General features: G+C 44.6%; 1 protein-coding gene across 8 annotated transcripts in view; it reads left to right on the forward strand.

Moving 5' to 3' along the window:
- The window catches only part of RXRG (retinoid X receptor gamma), a 139,351-nt gene that overhangs the window by 96,447 nt on the left and 24,093 nt on the right, over window positions 1-18,811 (forward strand). For all 8 annotated transcript variants that reach the window (XM_014596042.3, XM_019500316.2, XM_059728312.1 and 5 more), the window contains 2 exons: window positions 16,196-16,340; window positions 17,068-17,247. In XM_014596042.3, the coding sequence (XP_014451528.2) occupies window positions 16,196-16,340; window positions 17,068-17,247 (325 nt within the window). The remainder of the gene's footprint in view (window positions 1-16,195; window positions 16,341-17,067; window positions 17,248-18,811) is intronic.

Consider the following 18,811-nt stretch of genomic DNA (forward strand, 5'->3'; position numbering starts at 1 on the left):
TGCCAGAACACCACATACAGAGTGCACCCTGTGCTGGCCCCCTTGTGCATGTGTGCCATATAAAAGGAATGCAGAAGTGGTTTACAGCAGGGGTGTCAAACTCACCTGGCCAGTGGACCAGATGAGGGGCATTGTGGTGGTCTGCAAGCTAGACTGCAGCTAACCCCCTGTGCAGTGCCTGCAGTGCCAGTTCCAGGCCATGTGCTTCATGCAGCATGCCTGGCCCTAGGGCTCATTGTCCACGTCCTGCAGGGCCAGCATGGGTCATGTGCTTTCTGTGGCATATGGGCCAGACCCAATACTGTAGGCAGAATGGGTGTGGGGTTGGTCCAGGGTGCCACAGACAGCCCACACCCCAGATCCCCTGAGCTGCATGCAGAGCTGGGTCCAGTCCATGCATCATGGGCAGCGCACACTCCATGCTGGTTCTGTGTGTACACTGAGCCCTGTGGCTGGGGCATGGTATATGTGGCATATGGGACTGGATGGCCACATGTACTGCATGCTGCATAGGGGGCAGGCATGGGGTGTGTGCGGCATGTTGCACTCCACTGGACCTGCCCTGTGTTCTGGTTCCAGTACAGCCTGATCTAGACTGGTTCCAGAGCCAGCATGCAAGGCCAGTCTGGAAGAGAATCACATACAGGCCATATTGGCCCCCTAGTCTGTGTGTAGGGTGTGTGGGACTGGGTCCATCCTGGGTGCTGCATGCGGGGCTGGGGCTGGGGCTTGGGCCAACAACTCATGGACTGGATCACGTGGCTCCACAGGCTGGATCCAGCCTGTGGGCTGTACGTATGGCACCCCTAGTCTAGTTTCTCCCATCTATACTCCAAGTTCAGAAATGGAGAAACTGAGAAGCAAGTCAACAGTATTTTGTAGCTAACGCATTAATCTGACAACACAGTAAGGCTAGCCTGGGGTTTAATATTCAGCACCATGGACAGGTCACAAAGAAGGAATCCCAGAGAAACTGGAAGAGCAGGAGGGAAATACTACTGATGTCAATGTGTTAAATTCACCACCGTTGTGCATTCTCTGAGGCAAGCAATTGCTATCAGGTTTGGCTGAAGAAACCATCATCTGTACGTCATATATGGCTAGGCACATGTGGTACAAAGTGAATCATGCTGAGGTATTCATTTAGATTTCTCTCTGTTTCTAACTGAGCTGAAGCTTAACCCCGGCTCTAGAAAATCATTCAAGAGAGAATACAATTTAAGCAGTTTAGTGTGTGTTTTGAGGTGTGTGTGGCTGAATAACTCATGAGTGGTGTGTTGTTCCAATCTATCCAAACCATACACTAGACTAGTACAACCTCCATCCTTTTCCATACCACCCCATATCCCCTGTAGATTCTACATTCCCCTCAGTGTAAACTAGGATCAACTCCACTGAAGTGGGACCAGTGCTTTCCAAGATTACTTCAATGTTCAGCTAAGGTTACTTCATTGATTTCCATAGAGTTACTTCACTATGCTAGAGCAGTGCTGGAGAAAACTGGACTTGGGTTGGATTCGTTGAAACCAGAAAGCTAAGAAACAGAAGTTTTTGCTCTGACTTGCATGCAGAGACTGCAGTTGTCTGTGACTATTGTGCATTGGTCCTGTCAATCTTCCCACCATTCATCTGTGCAGGAGCCAAGGATGATACAGCATAAGACAGATTCCATAAAGTCACCTAGAATGCTGGGGAAGAAAGTTATTAAGCAGTTTTTCAAACACCCGCTATATATTACACGCACGCCAAACCATCCTACGGTTTATCGCAAGGAAGTTTAATTTCTATGAAAAAAACTACTTTGTTTTCATTGTTATGCATCTCTGTCCTGGCCTCCAGCACTTTTAGAAAATCTTTCTCTCTGCTTCATCCCTGTACTTCTAGATTTGCTTAAATAGTTGCTTAAAAGTACCAAAGACCTCTTTTCAGTCTGGTAAAGGAATATTGTTATGTCATTATTGAAGGGCAGGGGAAGTGGGACTCCTGGGTTACACTCCTGGCTGTGCTGTTAAAACACATCAACCAAGATTGAGGAAGCTTTATTTATACAATCCAGAAGGACAAAGACTTAAACGCTGGACACAATACCAGGACACATGTAGCATCAGGTAACAAATGAAAGGGGTATTTTTTTCAGATGATAATGGGACAAAGACCAATGGCCTGAAACTAAATGGAAAGCTAAAGCTGCTTATTGGTTAAACATTTGTAAGTGGGAGACAAAGTAGGTGGTAAGAGGTGCACTCAGGGTAAGTGCTAGGAGGACCAAGAGTGTAGCCAGGGAGGGACAGGTTAGATAGAATGGCAACATTTTTTAATTTTTTTTCCAAATGGGGCTGGTTGGAATTTTTCTATTTTTTAAATAATAATTTGTCATGGAAAATAGTTATTTCCCTAAAGCAAAACCTTTTGGAAAAGCTCTTTCCTTGTCTAAACTTTTTAAAATTTTAACTGAAAATTTTGAATGTGTCTGGTGTGAGGATGGGGTTCACTGCCTGTCCCACAGAGTAAATGCTCAGGTTTCTAGGAGAAAATATTTCACTAATTCTCTTCATCACAGCAATATCCAGGGGTTAAAATATATGTCCAAAGCACAATTGGAGTTGCAGCTAGCAAGGGACATGAAGAGTTTCTATAAGTATGTTTGCAGCAAGAGGAAGGTCAGGGAAAGTGTGAATCCCTTACTGAATGGGGGAGGCAAACTAGTGACTGATGATGAGGAAAAAGCTGAAGTACTCAATTCCTTTTTCATCTCAGTCTTCACAGGCAAGTTCATCTCCCACACTAGTGTACCTGGCAGCACAGTTTGGGGAGAAGGTGAGCAGGCCTCATTGTTGAAAGAATAGGTTGGGAACTATTTAGAAAAGCTGGACACACACAAGTCCATGGGGCTGGATGCAATGCATCTGAGGGTGCTGAGGGAATTGGCTGATGTGATTGCAGAGCCGCTGACTATTATCTTTGAAAAGTCCATGGCGACTGGGGGAGGTCCCAAATGATTGGAAAAGGGAAAATATAGTGTCCATCTTTAAGAAAGGGAAGATGGAAAATCCAGGGAACTACAGACCAGTCAGCCTTACCTCAGCCCCTGGAAAAATCATGGAGCAGGTCCTCAAGGAATCCATTTCTAAGCACTTAGAGAAGAAGGTGATTAGGAACAGTCAGCATGGATTCACCAAGGGCAAGTCATGCCTGACCAACCTGATTGACTTCTGTGATGAGATGACTGGCTCTGTGAATGTAGGGAAAACAGCGGACATAATATACCTTGACTTTGGCAAGGTTTTTAATATAGTCTCTCACAACATTCTTGCAAGAAAGCTGAGGAAGTATGGGTTGGTTGGATGAATGGACTATAAAGTAAATAGAAAGCTAGCTGGATTGTCGGGCTCAATGAGTAGTAATCCATGGCTCAATGTCTAGTTGGCAGCCAGTGTCAAATAGAGTGCTCAGGGGTCAGTCCTGGCACCAGTTGTGTTCAATATCTTCATTAACGATCTGGAAGATGGGATGCATTGCATTCTTAATAAGTTTGTGTATGACACCAAGCTGGAGGATGTAGTAGATACACTGAAGAGTAGGGATAGGGTTCAGAGTGCCCTAGACAAACTGGAGGATTGGGCCACAAGAAATCTCATGAGGTTTAGTAAGGACAGGTAGAAAGTCTTGCACTTAAGGTGGAAGAATCCCATAAACTGGTACAGGCTAGTGGCTGACTGGCTGGGCAGCAGCTCTGCAGAAAAGGACCTGGGGATTACAATGGACAATGAGATGGATATGAGTCTGCAGTGCACCCTTGTTGCCAAGAAGGCTAACAGCATACTGGGCTGCATTAGTAGGAACGTTGTCAGTAGATTGAGGGAAGTGATTCTTCCCCTCTATTCTGCATTGGTGAGGCCAAATCTGGAGTACTGTGTCCAATTTTGGGCCCCCCACTATAGAAAGGATGTGGACAAGTTGGAAAAAGTCCAGTGGAGGGCAATGAAAACAGTTTGGGAGCTAGGGCACATGACTTATGAGGAGAGGCTGAGGGAACTGGGCTTATTTAGTCTGCAGGAGAAAAGAGAGAGGGAGGATTTGATAGCAGCATTTAACTACCTGGAGTGTGGTTCCAAAGAGGATAGAGTTAGACTGTTCACAGTGGTGATAGCATCATACAATAATATAAAACTAGGGTTGGAAGAGACCTCAGGAGGTCATCTAGTTTGACCCCCTGCTCAAAGCAGGACCAGCCTCAACTAGATCATCCCAGCCAAAGTTTTGTCTAGCCGGGTTTTGAAAACCTCCAAGGATGGAGCTTCCACCACTTCTCTGGGTAACCTGTTTCAGTGCTTTCACTCGCCCCCCTAGTAAGATAATTCTTCCTAATATCTAACTTAAATTTCCCTTGCTGCAACTTGAGACTTGCTCCTTGTTCTGTCATCTACCACCACTGAAAACAGTCTAGCACCATCCTTTCAACCCCCCCTTCAGGTAGTTGAAGGCTCCTATTAAGTCCCCTTTCAGTCTTCTCTTTTCTAGACTAAGACCAGTTCCCTCAGTCTTTCCTCATAAGTTATGTCCCCCAGCCCCTTCAGCATTTTTGTTGCTCTCTGCTGGACTCTCTCCAATTTGTGTACATCCTTTCTGTAGTAGGGGGGACCCAAAACTGAACACAGTACTTCAGATGTGGCCTCACCAGTGTTGAATAGAGGGGAATAATCACTTTCTTTGACCTACTGGCATCACACCTACCAATGCAGCCCAGCATGCCATTAGTCTTCTTGGCAACTAGGGTACACTGCTAGCTTATTCTGCTTATTGGCCACTGTAACCCCTAGGTCCTTTTCTTCAGAGCTGCTGTCCAGCCAGTCAGCCCCCAGACAAGGAGCAATGGGCTCAAGTTGCAGCCAAGGGAGGTTTAGGTTGGATATTAGGAAAAACTTTCTCACTGGGAGGCTGTTGGAGCACTGGAACAGGCTACCCAGAGGTGGTGGAATCTCTGTTCTTGGAGGTTTTTAAGGCCCAGCTTGACAAAGCCCTGGCTGGAATGATCTAGTTGGGGATGGTCCTGCTTTGAGAGAGGGGTTGGATTAGATGACCTCCTGAGGTCCCTTCCACCTCTAATTTTCTATTATTTTTTTAATTCTGTGCATGAAAATACCTACAGCGTGAGTTTTGACCCCACCACATCTGCCTTATGCCACAGAACTCGCACAAAGCAGATTCGTAGCTAAGAACTGCCTCCCTCTCTTTTGCGTTGAGCTCTAGAACTTGGAATGATTGAAAACAAACATCCAGGGTGTTTTGCAAGAGAACTGAGGCATCCTGGGATTTAGGGATGTTTTGAAGCTTGTCCTACATCGGAAGAAAGGCCATGCCCAAAGATTGCTTGACAGGGGAAGACGAAGCACTGAGGGATAACATTCAGAAAAGTGAGGGATGGGTGGTGGTGGGAAAACTGCAATATCTGTCCTTGCACTGGAGTTGGTTCCAGTTACTACAAAGGAGTACAGAAACAAACTGAATTTAGTTTTGGATCTGCATGCACATCTGCCTGCCTGAGACCTGCCCTCTCTGCCAGTGTGTGAAAGTAGCTTCTTATCATGGAAGCCATTTTATCCAAGTGCCCCATAAGAGGCCAGAGTCATGCAGGACTGAATGCCCTTCCTCTTTTCTGACTGGAAGCTAAGCAGATCCAGGTTTAGATGGCTCCGCCTGGGAACCTGAAGAGGTGGTTGTGAACATCGGACTATTACCCCATAGAAACTGTAAGTGGGAATATGTCCTAATTGTTGCTGATGGATGAGGAAAGGGGAAAAAATAGCCAAGCAGGTGAGAAATGAGTCATGATCGTATGAAAGTTAGCATCAATAGGGACTTGAGGGAAAAGAAAAAAGCTGGAGTATTTTAAATTGAATTAACACGGTGCTAGTGGAAAACAGTACATAGAAGCAGGGACGGGGACACTTCAGATGGGTACTTGGTTCCCATGCCATGCTTTGAATTTGCAAGTCCATCTGACGAGCTGCACCTTTTGGTGTTACCCTTGGTGTCCTGGTCACTTGGTGTCCTGGGTAATTCCATCCTATCTGTTTAATGTAGTCTGTCATTTCAACTCAACAGAAAATCTTTGCTTCTGTGGCCTAAATTGTTCTGTAGATTTGTGCTCTTAGCAAGGGGCTAGGTTGTACCTGAGATGTAGCTGCATTTCAGTGACAGGTGAATTATTCCTCTTGAACTTCGTAGTGTTTGTGCAGTAAGATATTTTGGGAGAAGAGCTGCTGTTGGTTCTTTACTGTGGCAGAGCTCTTGACAAAGTTTGTTGTACAAATAAAGAGTGTTTGTCCTTCCAGAGCCTGAGATGCATCAGGAAGTAGCTGATCTAACCTGTCGTTCCAAGTTAGCAAATCCGAGGCATGCACTTCACTTGCTTTCCCTCTAATGAAATGAGACAGCAAAGCCATGGGGATTCAGCAGGCAGGCAGCTAATGGATTTGGGTTCAAGTGGTTGTCCCAAATATCAAGGAACATTGTGCTTGACCCACAGGAAAACAACTCAAAAGATGTTGATGGCTAAAACCTTCCTCCCTCCCTGCTGTTTCTTGTTGCCTGTAAGAGAAAGGAAAGTGTGATACCCAATCTCCAGATAACATTTGAAACCACAAAAAGTTTCTCTGCTCAGTGTCCCGGTGGGAAGAAGCAGCTATGTGTAAAGAGAGAAGGTGGAATTTTTCTAATTTTTTCACCTATTGAATTAGGTTGGTTTAAAAATATTTGAGTTGACTACTATGAATGTATTCATGAGGGCTGATTTTTGTCAGGGAGAAAGCTTCTTAAGAAGCTGTTCAGTAATTTTTCCCCATCAGCTTCTTTTCCCCCTCCAATGAAAAATGTCTTGTCTTGCCCACAAGATGGGAACTGTCAGTATAAAGTAGTCATTCTAATAGTCTTGTGGGTTCTTTTCTTAAAAAAAACAACCAAAAAAAAACCAAACAACCAATCAAACAAAAAAACCCTGACCCCACCCCTGTCTCTCAAAGCTTTCAATTTTTTTAAAATAGAAAGTTGGGGGTGGGGAGGGGAGGGACTTCAATGAAAAACAAGGAAAACAAAGCCCAGAATGAGAACAATTCTGATTGCAAATTCATGTGTCTGGAAAGCCAAATGTCTGGGCGGGGGGGGGGGGGGGGACCCACTCTGAGCAAAAGAATAAATATAGCTCTGACAGCACAAGAGCTAATTAATGTAGGAACTGCCACCCAGGATCAGATACTTAATACAGATACATCTACATGAGATGCTTACTGTGCAGTAGCTCATTACTACCGTGCAGTAGCATCACTGGGCACGAACTGTGATGTGACGCTACTGTGCAGTAGTAACGAGCTTCTGTGCAGTAAGCATCACAAGGCAACCATGCTGGGATGCCACTGCACAGTAATGCTGGTTGCTGCACAATCATTAGTACTTGCATAACCAAGTACTACAATGACTGTGATGTACTGTTCAGTGGGTGTCTGGTGTAGATATGCCCTACAGTCCGGCATCTTGTTTTCTACCTTGTCCAGTGCTAGCTGCTTCAGAGAAACAGGGAAGAAATGCTTGGGAAAGAGGAGGGGGAAAAAAGCAGCAATCCTGAAAGCCAGTTCTTGGGGAAGATTTGTTTTTGGGTTTTGTTTTGTTTTGTTTCCCCTGACCCTCGTTTATAGACTGAGTTCTTCGTGCTATGTGTTATTAAGGTTGCCAAACTTTAACTGTTTCACCTGAAACATTCTATGCTGGGTCTTTGTTATTCGTTGTTTCAGTGCAGCTGTTTCTGAGATATTAGGAAAAATGGTTTCTTTTTTGGTTTTTACCTTGTCCAATTTTAAAATATTCAAGCAATTTAATCTTTGAAAATAACTAGAACACCCATGCCTTGGAGTGGGGACTTAATGTTTGGTTGGCGGAGGGGAGCAGCCTCTGTCAGGGATGTACAATTCACTATCCCTATGAAAATCCACTCAAATTTGGCCAGTCATAAATTGTAGAGAAAACCACACTTTGCACATGCTTGGTTGGGACTTGGTACAGTTTAAGCTAAAGTCTTGAAAGATTTTTCTCCACTCAGTATGTTCAAGCCTTTCACTGCCCATAATACTGACCAAACTGTCTATGCCATTCCCACAAGACAGTTGAGCTTTCCATAGCCCAGGTGTCCTGTACTTCAGTGGGCTAGACATCAAACTAAACAGGATCCTCCTGTCCCCAAAGGCAGAATGGAGGAGGAAGGTGCCAGAGGTAGAAGGGGTAGGATGGAAAACATTGGCTACAAGGAGCTTGCTTGGCAGGAAACTAGGTCAAGACAGAAAAGGAGCCTGGCAGGTATAGAGACTGGCTGGGCAGGGAGACAGATGGGGTCCCTTGGAAAGTCCTCATGATCATTTGTGTCATAATACATGCACACAAGAATTAAGGTATCACAGGCAGCATTAAGTTCATAAAATCAGGCATTCAAAAGTTAGATGTCAGAATTAAAGTTCCTTTGTGCTGGGGGGGTGTAATTAGCATAGCTGGATTTATATCTTGAGCCATGATGGTTTGTTTGGGGGGGGGGGGGGAGGTTAGCCCTTTTAAAATGCCTGTTTGGGGGTTGTTTTCTTTTTTTCATATCCCTTTCTAGCATAACTCAGTATGTTAACTCTTTAGAAGTTCAATTCAATTCTGGAGGTTCAATTCTTTTGAAATCCTGCTAAACTCATTATTGGCAAATTCAAAAGTGTGAAATAGCAAAAATGACTGAGGTAGAAATAGTTTTTGGTGCAAACCTGGTCCTCATTCAGGCATCTCCAAAAATCAGCATCTATTTTTGCATGAAAGCAGTCTCTGGTGAAGCAGCAGGTGGTGGAGTACCACAGAGAAAGAGCTGACAGGTCAGGATTGAGGTACATGAGAGAGACTATTTCATCACCTTTCCTTCCATTATGCCTGACTCAAGCCAGTGCTAAAATTCATTCACTGTAAAGCTTAATGACAATATAAAAGAAACCAGGAATTTTAAATAAAACCTTTTCATATTTTCTAAATTGGGGTGGCTTCCTCTTTCTGGATTTGTTTAAAGCAGATTTTTTCTAATGTTCCAACTGGGATTAACTATTGTCAATTAACTTAAGTAAAACAGCATATCTGTAAATGCTAATTACTATTGCTAGCATTAAAAAGTATTTAAAAAAATCATGAGTTAGTCCTCAAAACCATAAAATTGGCTTAAATCATAAAGTGTATTAAAATACTTCATTTAATGAATCTTTTGGATTTTGAGGCTTTAACCTTTACTTTTTTTCCAAGGTTTTTGCTGCCACCTAGTTAAAGAAAAAAAAAAAGCTGAGGTTGTCACATAATTACCTGGTTTCAGGGGCTTGTAGAGTTTTAAAGATCCCAGGACTGATGCTGAAATCTTGAGAGTTGCAAATTAAATGATCCATGCTAATTTCAGAACGCGATTTGTGGCTGACTTTGCATCTAGATGGTCACTGACAAACATCTTAGCTGAGCTGAACTCCAGCAAACGGGGAAAAAACTCTGCTCTTTATGTAGGCTCTTAGACCAACTTTAATGTGGAACAGTTACCAGAATATTGCTCCCTTTCCTCAGTACAGTGACCATTAGAGATGCTCAGTTGATTCTGAAACCTAACTGGCAGATCTTCCCTAAGTACTTTTTAATGCCGCTAGTTACTCAACCGGTTCTTCAGCATATATAGGCTAAACTACCACTGTTTACTATAGGAGTAAGGGCTGCAGGATCTGGCCCATTTACAGCTGGCTAAGGTGAACTTTTCAAAATTTTAAAAATATTTTTGACTTTTTCATTGCAGTATTAATAGGATTTTTTTTCTTTTTCTCTTTTCATCCAAAAACAAATCCAATAACCATTTTTTCAAACTGTAAAACACCTGGTTTATGATAGTTTCTTTTTACCAGTGTAACCTGGGCAGTACTCCAAGAGGTACCCCCTCTCCAATTGAAGAGATCAAAGCAGGTGTACAAGTGCTGTGGAAGGTGTAGGGACTCTCCTCCCCCTATAGAGCAGAGCCAGACCACCACTGGGGCCTTAACTATATACCTTTTAATGAGGGAACAATACTGGGAACATAACAGGCATACATCAGGGGGTAGAGTGGACACTACAATGCTCCAAGGGGGCAGGATTCAACAAAGGTTACAATCATTGACAAAAGACAGGGTTAACAAAATATAAAGCACAAACAGCAGAGCAAACAATACTGGTTGGGGAAATATAAAAGGCACAAAATACAAAATGTCAAATGACAAGAAATATAGGGCCTAGGTACCTGGAGAGGGAGAAAACACAATGGTCCCTTTCCACTGCAGAAATTTTTACTTCTTGTTAGCTCACTCACCCCAAGTCACCCCAGCTGGGACTTGAACTCAGATCTCCCATGTGGTAGGCAGAAATACTACACCACAGCCACCACTGCTCTAAGCTACTAGGGGTTTGACCTTCCTGGAGCCCTGGCTTTATGTCGAGCTGCCTGGCCTCTGATTGGAGGAGCTGGAAGCCGAGCTGGGAACCTCTCATGTTGCTGCTCAGATCCTTGCTGGACGTGGGGAGCCTCTCCCGCTGGTCACAGCCTCTCATAGGGGATCCTGGAGCCCAGCAGGAAGCCTCTCCTGACGGCCACACACCATGCTGCTGAGGGTCCAACTGCTGCCTACAGGTCCCGCTCCTTCAGGCTCTTCTGGGGCAACTGCTCCTGCCCCGCTGGCTCAGCTCTTTGAAGCTCCTTCCTCATGGTCCCTCACTGGTCTCCTCCCTGAGTCAGCCGTGCTGCCGCTTTTATCCCCTTCCAGGTGACCCAAGGCGCCAATCAGAGGACATGGAGGGTGAGTCTCTGGGGCCTGATTGGTGAGAAGAGGGAATCCCAAGTCCTCCAATCATCTTTTACCCCTTCAAAACTCCTGGGCCAAATCATTACCAGATTGGTGAGGAAAGGGAATCCCAAGTCCTCCAATCATTTTTTGCCCTTTCAAAACCCCTGGGCTAAGTCGCTACCAGGTAGCCTGTCACACCAAGAATTAAATATTTAAAGCTATTTTGCATAAAAATATCCAGTTGTCTTTCCAACAAAATAGCCTGCCAGAACAACCATTTTCATTAAAGCTAGTTTTTTTGACAAAAAGGGCACTAGCTGAAGGTGCGAGACTCCATACACAGGTGCGCTGAGGAGCTGGAAGAGCTGCTAAGCAACCCAGGCCTTACTAGCCTCCCACAATAAGAGTGCTGCATCGCTTGTGTTATTGGCAAAGCTCTTCTTGAAACTTGGCACATCTTGCTGCATTTATCAGTTCCTTTCTTCCTCTTCCAATTAGCTTAATTGCCTGGGGCAGGTGCAGTTTTGGTGTCACTTTATGGAACTGCGGGGACCTGGGACAGAAAGGCTGGGTAGATCGTGGGTTGAGTACAGGCCCAGGGATTGCAATGTCTAGAGTAGACCCCCAAAAGCTGATCGTGACAGCTGGGAAATGAATGTGGCTCAATCAGACAAAGTGTACCAATTCAAGACAGGCCCTGAGCCTCCACCTGCAGAGTAACTATGAACTCCTAAGAGAGATTTTAAACTGTCCTGTCCCGCTGATAGATGTCAATGGACTGGACTATGCACTCAGTGCAAACTCCAGCTTTCTGTGCCAGTTTCTCTAACCATATACCATGCCTCCTAAGGATTAACCAGTTTCCTAGTTTATCACAGAATCATAGAAAGTTAGGGCTGGGAGGGACCTCAGGAGGTCATCTGGTCCAACCCCCTACTAGATCATCCCAGCCAAAGCTTTGTCTAGCCGGGTTTTAAAAACATCCAAAGATGGATCTTCCACCACCTCTCTGGGTAACCTGTTCCAGTGTTTTGTTACCCTCCTAGTGAGTAAATTCTTCCTAATATCTAACCTAAACATCCCTTGCTGCAGCTTGAGACCATTGCTCCTTGTTCTGAGAACAGTCCAGCTCCATCCTCTTTTGAACCCCCCTTCAGGTAGTTGAAGGCTGCTATTAAATCCCCTCTCAGTTTCCTCATATTTATAATAAATAAACCCAGTTCCCTCAGTCTTTCCTTGTAAGTCATGTCCCCCAGCCCCCTCACCATTGTTGTTGCCCTCCATTGGACTCTCTCCAATGTATCCACATCCTTTCTGTGGTGGGGGCCCAAAACTGAATACAGTACTCCAGATGTGGCCCCACCAGTGCTGAATAGAGGGTAATAATCACTTCCCTTGACCTACTGGCAACACTCCTACCAATGCAGCTCAGTATGCTGTTAGCCCTCTTGGCAACAAGGGCACACTAGTGGTTCATGTTCTGGATTTAAATTCCAGATACCAATCTAAATTCTAAGTACAGTGTTAGAAAGTGGGGGATCCCCTTGTCTGTGGTATGTTGGCTTGTCACACATATCTGCATGCTTGCCTGGAGCATACTTGCATGCTGTTGTGTTCCTGTGGAAGCTTGTCCTCTTCCTTACTGAATTATGCATTCAGTATGCACAGTGGAAAGATCTACAGATACAGCAGGCATCCCACCCAGAAGAGAGCAGATAAGCTACATTAATCCCCTCTCTAGAGCTGAGCAGGGAGTATATGAGAGGCGAGGCATCAACCTTTCTGAAGAAGTCCTGCAGATGGTTCAGCAGGGAGGGGTTGCTCTTTGGAGTGTATGTGCCTACCATTCATCAGAACTTGGGACCCCTGGATACTTGACACATTTTACCCAGCTGACTTGTCACCCTGGAGTGTGCATTTCACAAGCCTGTTGTTGTCACATCCTGAAGTAATCCTGCAGCAGTAATTCAGGATCCTGCACAGTGACAGAATGCACTAGCATCACAAGTGACAGGATGCAGGCCAGAGCTTTTCCCATTCTTAGTGTGTGCGTATGTGTAAAGAATGGGAAAAGCTCTGGCCTTATATAAAAAATGCTGATCCACTGAAGTTTCCTAATTGGTTGTCATGTGTCTGTATTATCAGCAGTAAAGAGCAGCATAGCTATTTAATTATTTATTTATTCAATATATATGCTGCCCATCCCAACAATATCTTATAAAACAGAGTGACAAGAGAACAGAACAACATAAAAGGGAACAAGAATATTAATGTAAAATCAGGACCCTCTAAACAATATCTCGACCTAACTTTGTTTGCCAAACACCTGCCAACTACAAAGGTCTTAATGCTTCTGAAAGATGTCAAGGCTCAGGCTCTGGTCCCCACCTTACTGGAGTTTCAAACTCAGTTGAGCCAAAATAAGGAGCTTTTATCCCAACAAGCCTCCCTCAATTTAGAGGATTCGGATGAAACAGGTTCTAGGTCTGATAAAATAAAAATCAATTGCATTTCTTTGCATTTCTCTGTTTCATATCCCTACCCCTGAAAACCCATCTTCTAGCCTTTCATAGAATACAGGAAATTCAGTAGCACTTGCTATTTTTGCTCAATATTAAATAGTTTGATCCTGCTGAACTCTCTTTCTGTAAAAGATCACACTAGAGCCACTGAAATGGACTTTAAAAGCAACCCTACAAGAGCAAACGGGCCTTGGCAAGCTGAAAAGAATGTCTGAAATACAGTTGTGCTTGGCTCTGGTTTCTGATACACCCAGAATGCTCTGGTGGTATTGATCTGACTTTTGCAAATGAATTCATGTTGGTAATGGATTAAACTAGATTCCAAGTGCCAAAGATTCCTAGGGCATGTCCAGACAAGTGCAAATGTTTGTTTTCCCCAGGACAAGTAGCAGCAGCACACCTTGTGTCACTGCTACTTGTCCCCAGGGGCACCCATGCCATGCGTGCTCTAGTGTGCAGCAGGTTACCCTGGATGGGGATAGGAGAGGCTGGGACCAGCAACTGTGCTGGGATCCTAGGGGCCTCCTGGGGCTTCAGCCACAGCAGGAAGCCTGGCCAGCAGCTGGAGCATGGCTCTAGCTGGCCAGACTCCAGTTTTGGGTGGCATGTGCTGTCTCCATGTGTGCCACCCCACTTTTTTCATCATAGATGTGTTTTGGCCCTAGGAGTTCCCAGGGTCAAGAAAACCTCCCCACACTGCAAAGTAGCAGCACGGGGAACGCCTGTATGTGCAGCATGTGGTGCTGCAGACTGCACATCCATGCTAGTCTGGACACAGCCCTACAGTCTTTCTTCATTTGCAGAGTTGACTTTTGGGTCATTGGTTTGAGCACTTGGCCTAGCCTAATCTGAATGTGAGAGGCCACAGTGCAAACCTGTGTTCAAGGTACTCTGTCCTCAGTGATACTGCTCTCTGCTGGTCTGTGTCATTAGGACTTCAGGGATATATGTCAAGGTTCCTTACATTGCAATGAGCTGAGCCAGCCACTCTTAGTCTTTTTCTAGTGAAAGGCGAGAGAACACCTCTGCCTGGGGCAGGCAGTGAGGCAACTGTGGGAAGGCACTAGAGGACTATCAGCACTTGACTGATTTATTATTGAGCTTACTGTATCCCCCCAGGAGACCCAGTCATGAACCAGGGTCTCATTATGCTAGGCATTGTACAAACATGGAGCAAAAAAATGATCCCTGTCCCAAATGGTTTACAATCTAAATGTGAAATATGAGACCACAGAAGGACAGAGCAGACAGGTACAGGGTGTTCAAGAAAGCAATATGATGACAGTAGTCAGCATAATAAAGCAGCAGTCTCAGACCACATTAATCCTGCATCCTCACTGCAAAGTGGGTAGATTACCAGCCCGAGTGAAAAGAGGACCTAAGTTTAACTCCAGTCGAGTTGGCTAGTAATGATTTTAACCAAGGCTAAGCTTGTCTAAGTGGATCTTGTGTGTGGAAGAATGAAGGGTTTGAGACTTCACTTGAATAAAAGCTTGATATTTTGTACTGGGAAATAGACTCTTGTACTTCAGATGTACCTGTACTCCAGATAAGAACTCTGCATCCATTGATCACCAATATAAACACTGTGCAACATCTCACTCTCGGAAAAGTTCAGTGGATGTTAAATGGAAATAAACTGGGAAAACTGCTCATGCAAAGAAAAAGCAAGCATAGCCACATGCTGACAGTGACAGCACACTTATTTCTATGGCCAAATAGTTCCCCAGGAACTTGGCCATATAGAAAAACACTGCAAATAGTAAAAGATTCATTTGAACTATAATTGTAATCACACACATGCCTAGGGGCCCTTTGAAATTAATGTGTTCATTCTGCTTTTGGGATTACATGATTACATCATTTGAGTAAGACTGGCTGCCTTAGCAACAAATATATTCAGAATAACTGTGTGAAGAAAGGTATGTCGCTGTGGTGTAGCTTCCACTTACTGTGGGTAAGAACATGCATGTGAGTAATAACTGAGGAGTGTCTGATGTCTGGTAACACCTCTTTGACTGTGATAAATTCTTATCTTTAGTTTCAACTTCATGTACTATTTCACTGTTATTTTTCTTAAAACATGTATCCATTTTGAAAAATTTTAATTATCCATCCATCCATGATGTATATTGTTGCTGTTGTTGTTATTGGTACCTATTTTTACCAAAACATTATTTGATTAAAAAAAATTGATCATTTTGGAACTCTTCGGAACACTTTGGATCCGGTCAGACATCAGTGAACTCTGGTATTTCATTACAAGTTGAAACATTTTGCAGAGCCTTATTTGTCTTTACCAAGCTTTCACTTGGAAGTTACTTGGGCCCAGCCCTCCCAAGTCCCTTCCAATGAGAAAACAGGGTGTTCCTCTATCACCCTTGTGCTTAGAGAACTAGCTGGCGGTATGAGACCCTCCCCTCCCATTCAGGTCCCTACTCTGCTCAGTTCAGAGAAGTCTGGACTCTGATACCTTCCCAAAGTAAAGACAGCTGACAGGTTTTGTTTGTATTCTAATGCAAAATAAAAATAGGTTTTTGAAAGCTCTTAAAGTGCTGTAAAATGGAATTGTCCTGTGATCGGTTGTAATAAGATGTGGTGAGATTTTTATGAGAAATTCACAATATAAACTTTTTAAAAGTGTTTAAAAAAGGGTGATTTTATGAAAACACTTTTGCTATAAAATTTGTGAGCAGCTCTAACAGAGAATGCGTCTTACTCCAAATGGAGTTCGTTCCTGGCTCTGCATCTGTATGTGCTGCTTCACTATAAATTCTAAATAACGATGATAAAACATTTTGGAAATTCTCTTTAAAGCTCAATGTCATGAACCATACCAGCAGCTCTGAGGACGTCAAGCCCTTACCAGGCCTCCCAGGAATTGGAAACATGAATTATCCATCTACAAGCCCAGGATCCCTGACCAAACACATCTGTGCTATCTGTGGGGACAGATCATCAGGTATGAAAATCCCGTTCTCTAGGAAATCATTAAGTGAAGGAATCCTGCCCCCTCCTTCCACTTCCCTTTCTCCAGAGCCATGCTTGCATACAAATCAATACTAAAGACATTTGCTGAGGGATTTGGCTAGTGAATATGAACACAAAGGTCTTACTGGTTTTGTTTTGTAAATTTGTTCCACACAGCCCTGTTCATGCACTCTGTCCCCAATTTGTAGCACTATCTGTTGTTTCTGTCTTGGGCTGGGTTTTGCCAGTACGCCTAAGTACTGACATGTACCATGCCTCTCATAATTTCTGTTTTGTGGCCTCCAGACCACTCTGCCTGCACACCTCTACCTTGCCCCTATGGCCTCTTTTGAGACCCCCAAATTCCTGACACTGTACCTCAGTTTTGCCCTGCAGTATTTGCTGTTTTGCCAATAGCATGTTCCCATATGATACTAATACATGGCCACTCTAATCTAGCACCCTGACTCGTCCCATCTTTCCCCTGAAAGCTGCCACTGTGCATGCTGGTTTCATACTATGCACATTAATGGATGAGGACAAGGCTGGCAAAATCACTTCTGCTGGCTAAAAAATTCTAGTGATTTGAATACCAATCCCCACATCCCCTCCAAGCACCTCCCCCATTCATCTTATTTAAAATGTTCATTGGGCTATGTGCATCTTGGGCTTAGGAAGGCAAGAAAAATGTACTGATCTGTGACTACTTGTGTTCTCAGGGAAGCACTATGGGGTATACAGCTGTGAGGGCTGTAAAGGTTTCTTCAAGAGGACAATAAGAAAGGACCTTATCTACACATGCCGCGATAACAAAGACTGCCTAATAGACAAGCGTCAGCGTAACCGCTGCCAGTACTGCCGTTATCAGAAATGCCTGGCTATGGGTATGAAGAGAGAAGGTATGTGACATGGGAGAGGTGTATGTATAAATACACCCACGCTTGCTGGAGGATGGTCTGAGGACTTTAAATCTCCATTGCCTACAAGGAAATGGAGCTTGTTGAACTCCACACTTAACAGTTCTGGATTTTTTTTTTTCACTAGAGTTTCTATACAGTCAATAGACATATCTTTCTCTCAGCCCCAGCCCATACTGGGTAGGAAAAGGTAGCCTTGTCTCTGTTAGAGCTGATGATTCTGCAGTTCAGAGGCCATCCCCCCTCTCAAACTGTTGTGATAGCTGAAGGCTACTTTGGATTCCTGAAGACTTCCAAATCCCCTTTTTTGTGTAGTAGCATAACTAGGTGGGGGAGGTGAGTGGGGCACTAGCCCTGGGTGCCAGTTATGAGGAAGCACCAGAATCTCCTTGGAAATTTTTGTTACAGCAGGGAAAGCCCTATGCTGCCCAGCCATAGGAACAGTGCATTTGTGGGTAGGGGGCAAGGGAGATGAATGGAATGGTGCTTTTCTCCCTAGCCCAGGAGTCCTTGTCCTAGCAGGTGCATCCCTGCACTCAAAAGCATATCTGGAGTGGGAGGAGCAAATGGGGAACCCGGCAGCTCCCAGGAAGCCTGCGCCATAGGGCTGCTGCTGCCAGAGCAAATATTGCTACAGCAGCAGTGGAGAGCCCAGGCAGGTAAGGCTTCACTTCCTTTCCCTTCCCTCTCCCTCCCTACCCCTAGCAGTTGGTATATCTGTCCCTACTGACAACCTGCTTCCCAGAGCACTGAATGTGCTTGCTTTGCCCCTGCCTTTCTCAAAGTAGAAAGTGCTCTGCCAAAAGCATCAGCACTTCTATAACAGGGGGGCTCAACCCAATGTTATGTATGGGGAGATTTACATAGATAGAAAAACATTATGACAACACCCCTCACCAAGGTTTCCTTCCTCTTTGGCATCTCATAGCACTGGGAGATCCAGCTCCAGGGCACATAGTTGCCACAGTACAGTTGTGTGGCCAAGTATTCCAAAGCTGGATGAGAGCTGCACAGTTCAAAGAAATGCTGCCCCTTTGTCTGTATACATCATGGTTCAAACCTTTACAGGGTCCCAGCTGCTGAACTTGCATCAAACTTTGCCTGCCACCTTCCTGGCGGACCAAAGTGTAACTCAGTAATCCTCAACAGATGCATAGCAAATGCAGAAATCTGTGTTGTACTGGGTGTCTCTGCCTCCTAGTGCAGGACAGCGTGGGAGTGTGGTCTGATCAGCGACGGGTGTGTTCATGCTGGTCCCAGGATGCTTATGCCAGAACCATGAGTTTGACCATTTCCAGGAAGTTTTAGAGCTAAAGCAAAAAGAGATGGAAAGGAATATGGGAGCAGTTAAAACTAACAAGGAAGGGAAGTCTAGCACCCCTAATCACTGTATGCTGGGGATGACTTGGGAGCATGGGGGGGTGAGGAGGGAAGGAAAGGACGTGAATGGAGGGTTGTGCTTGGAGAGCATGGCTGCAGGGGGAGGGATTCAATGAGATAGTGGGAGACGAGCTTATGGATGGCACTGATGGACTGAAGGCCCAGA

The sequence above is a fragment of the Alligator mississippiensis genome, chromosome 5 (genome assembly GCF_030867095.1).
Source record: "Alligator mississippiensis isolate rAllMis1 chromosome 5, rAllMis1, whole genome shotgun sequence".
NCBI classification, from domain to species: domain Eukaryota; kingdom Metazoa; phylum Chordata; order Crocodylia; family Alligatoridae; genus Alligator; species Alligator mississippiensis.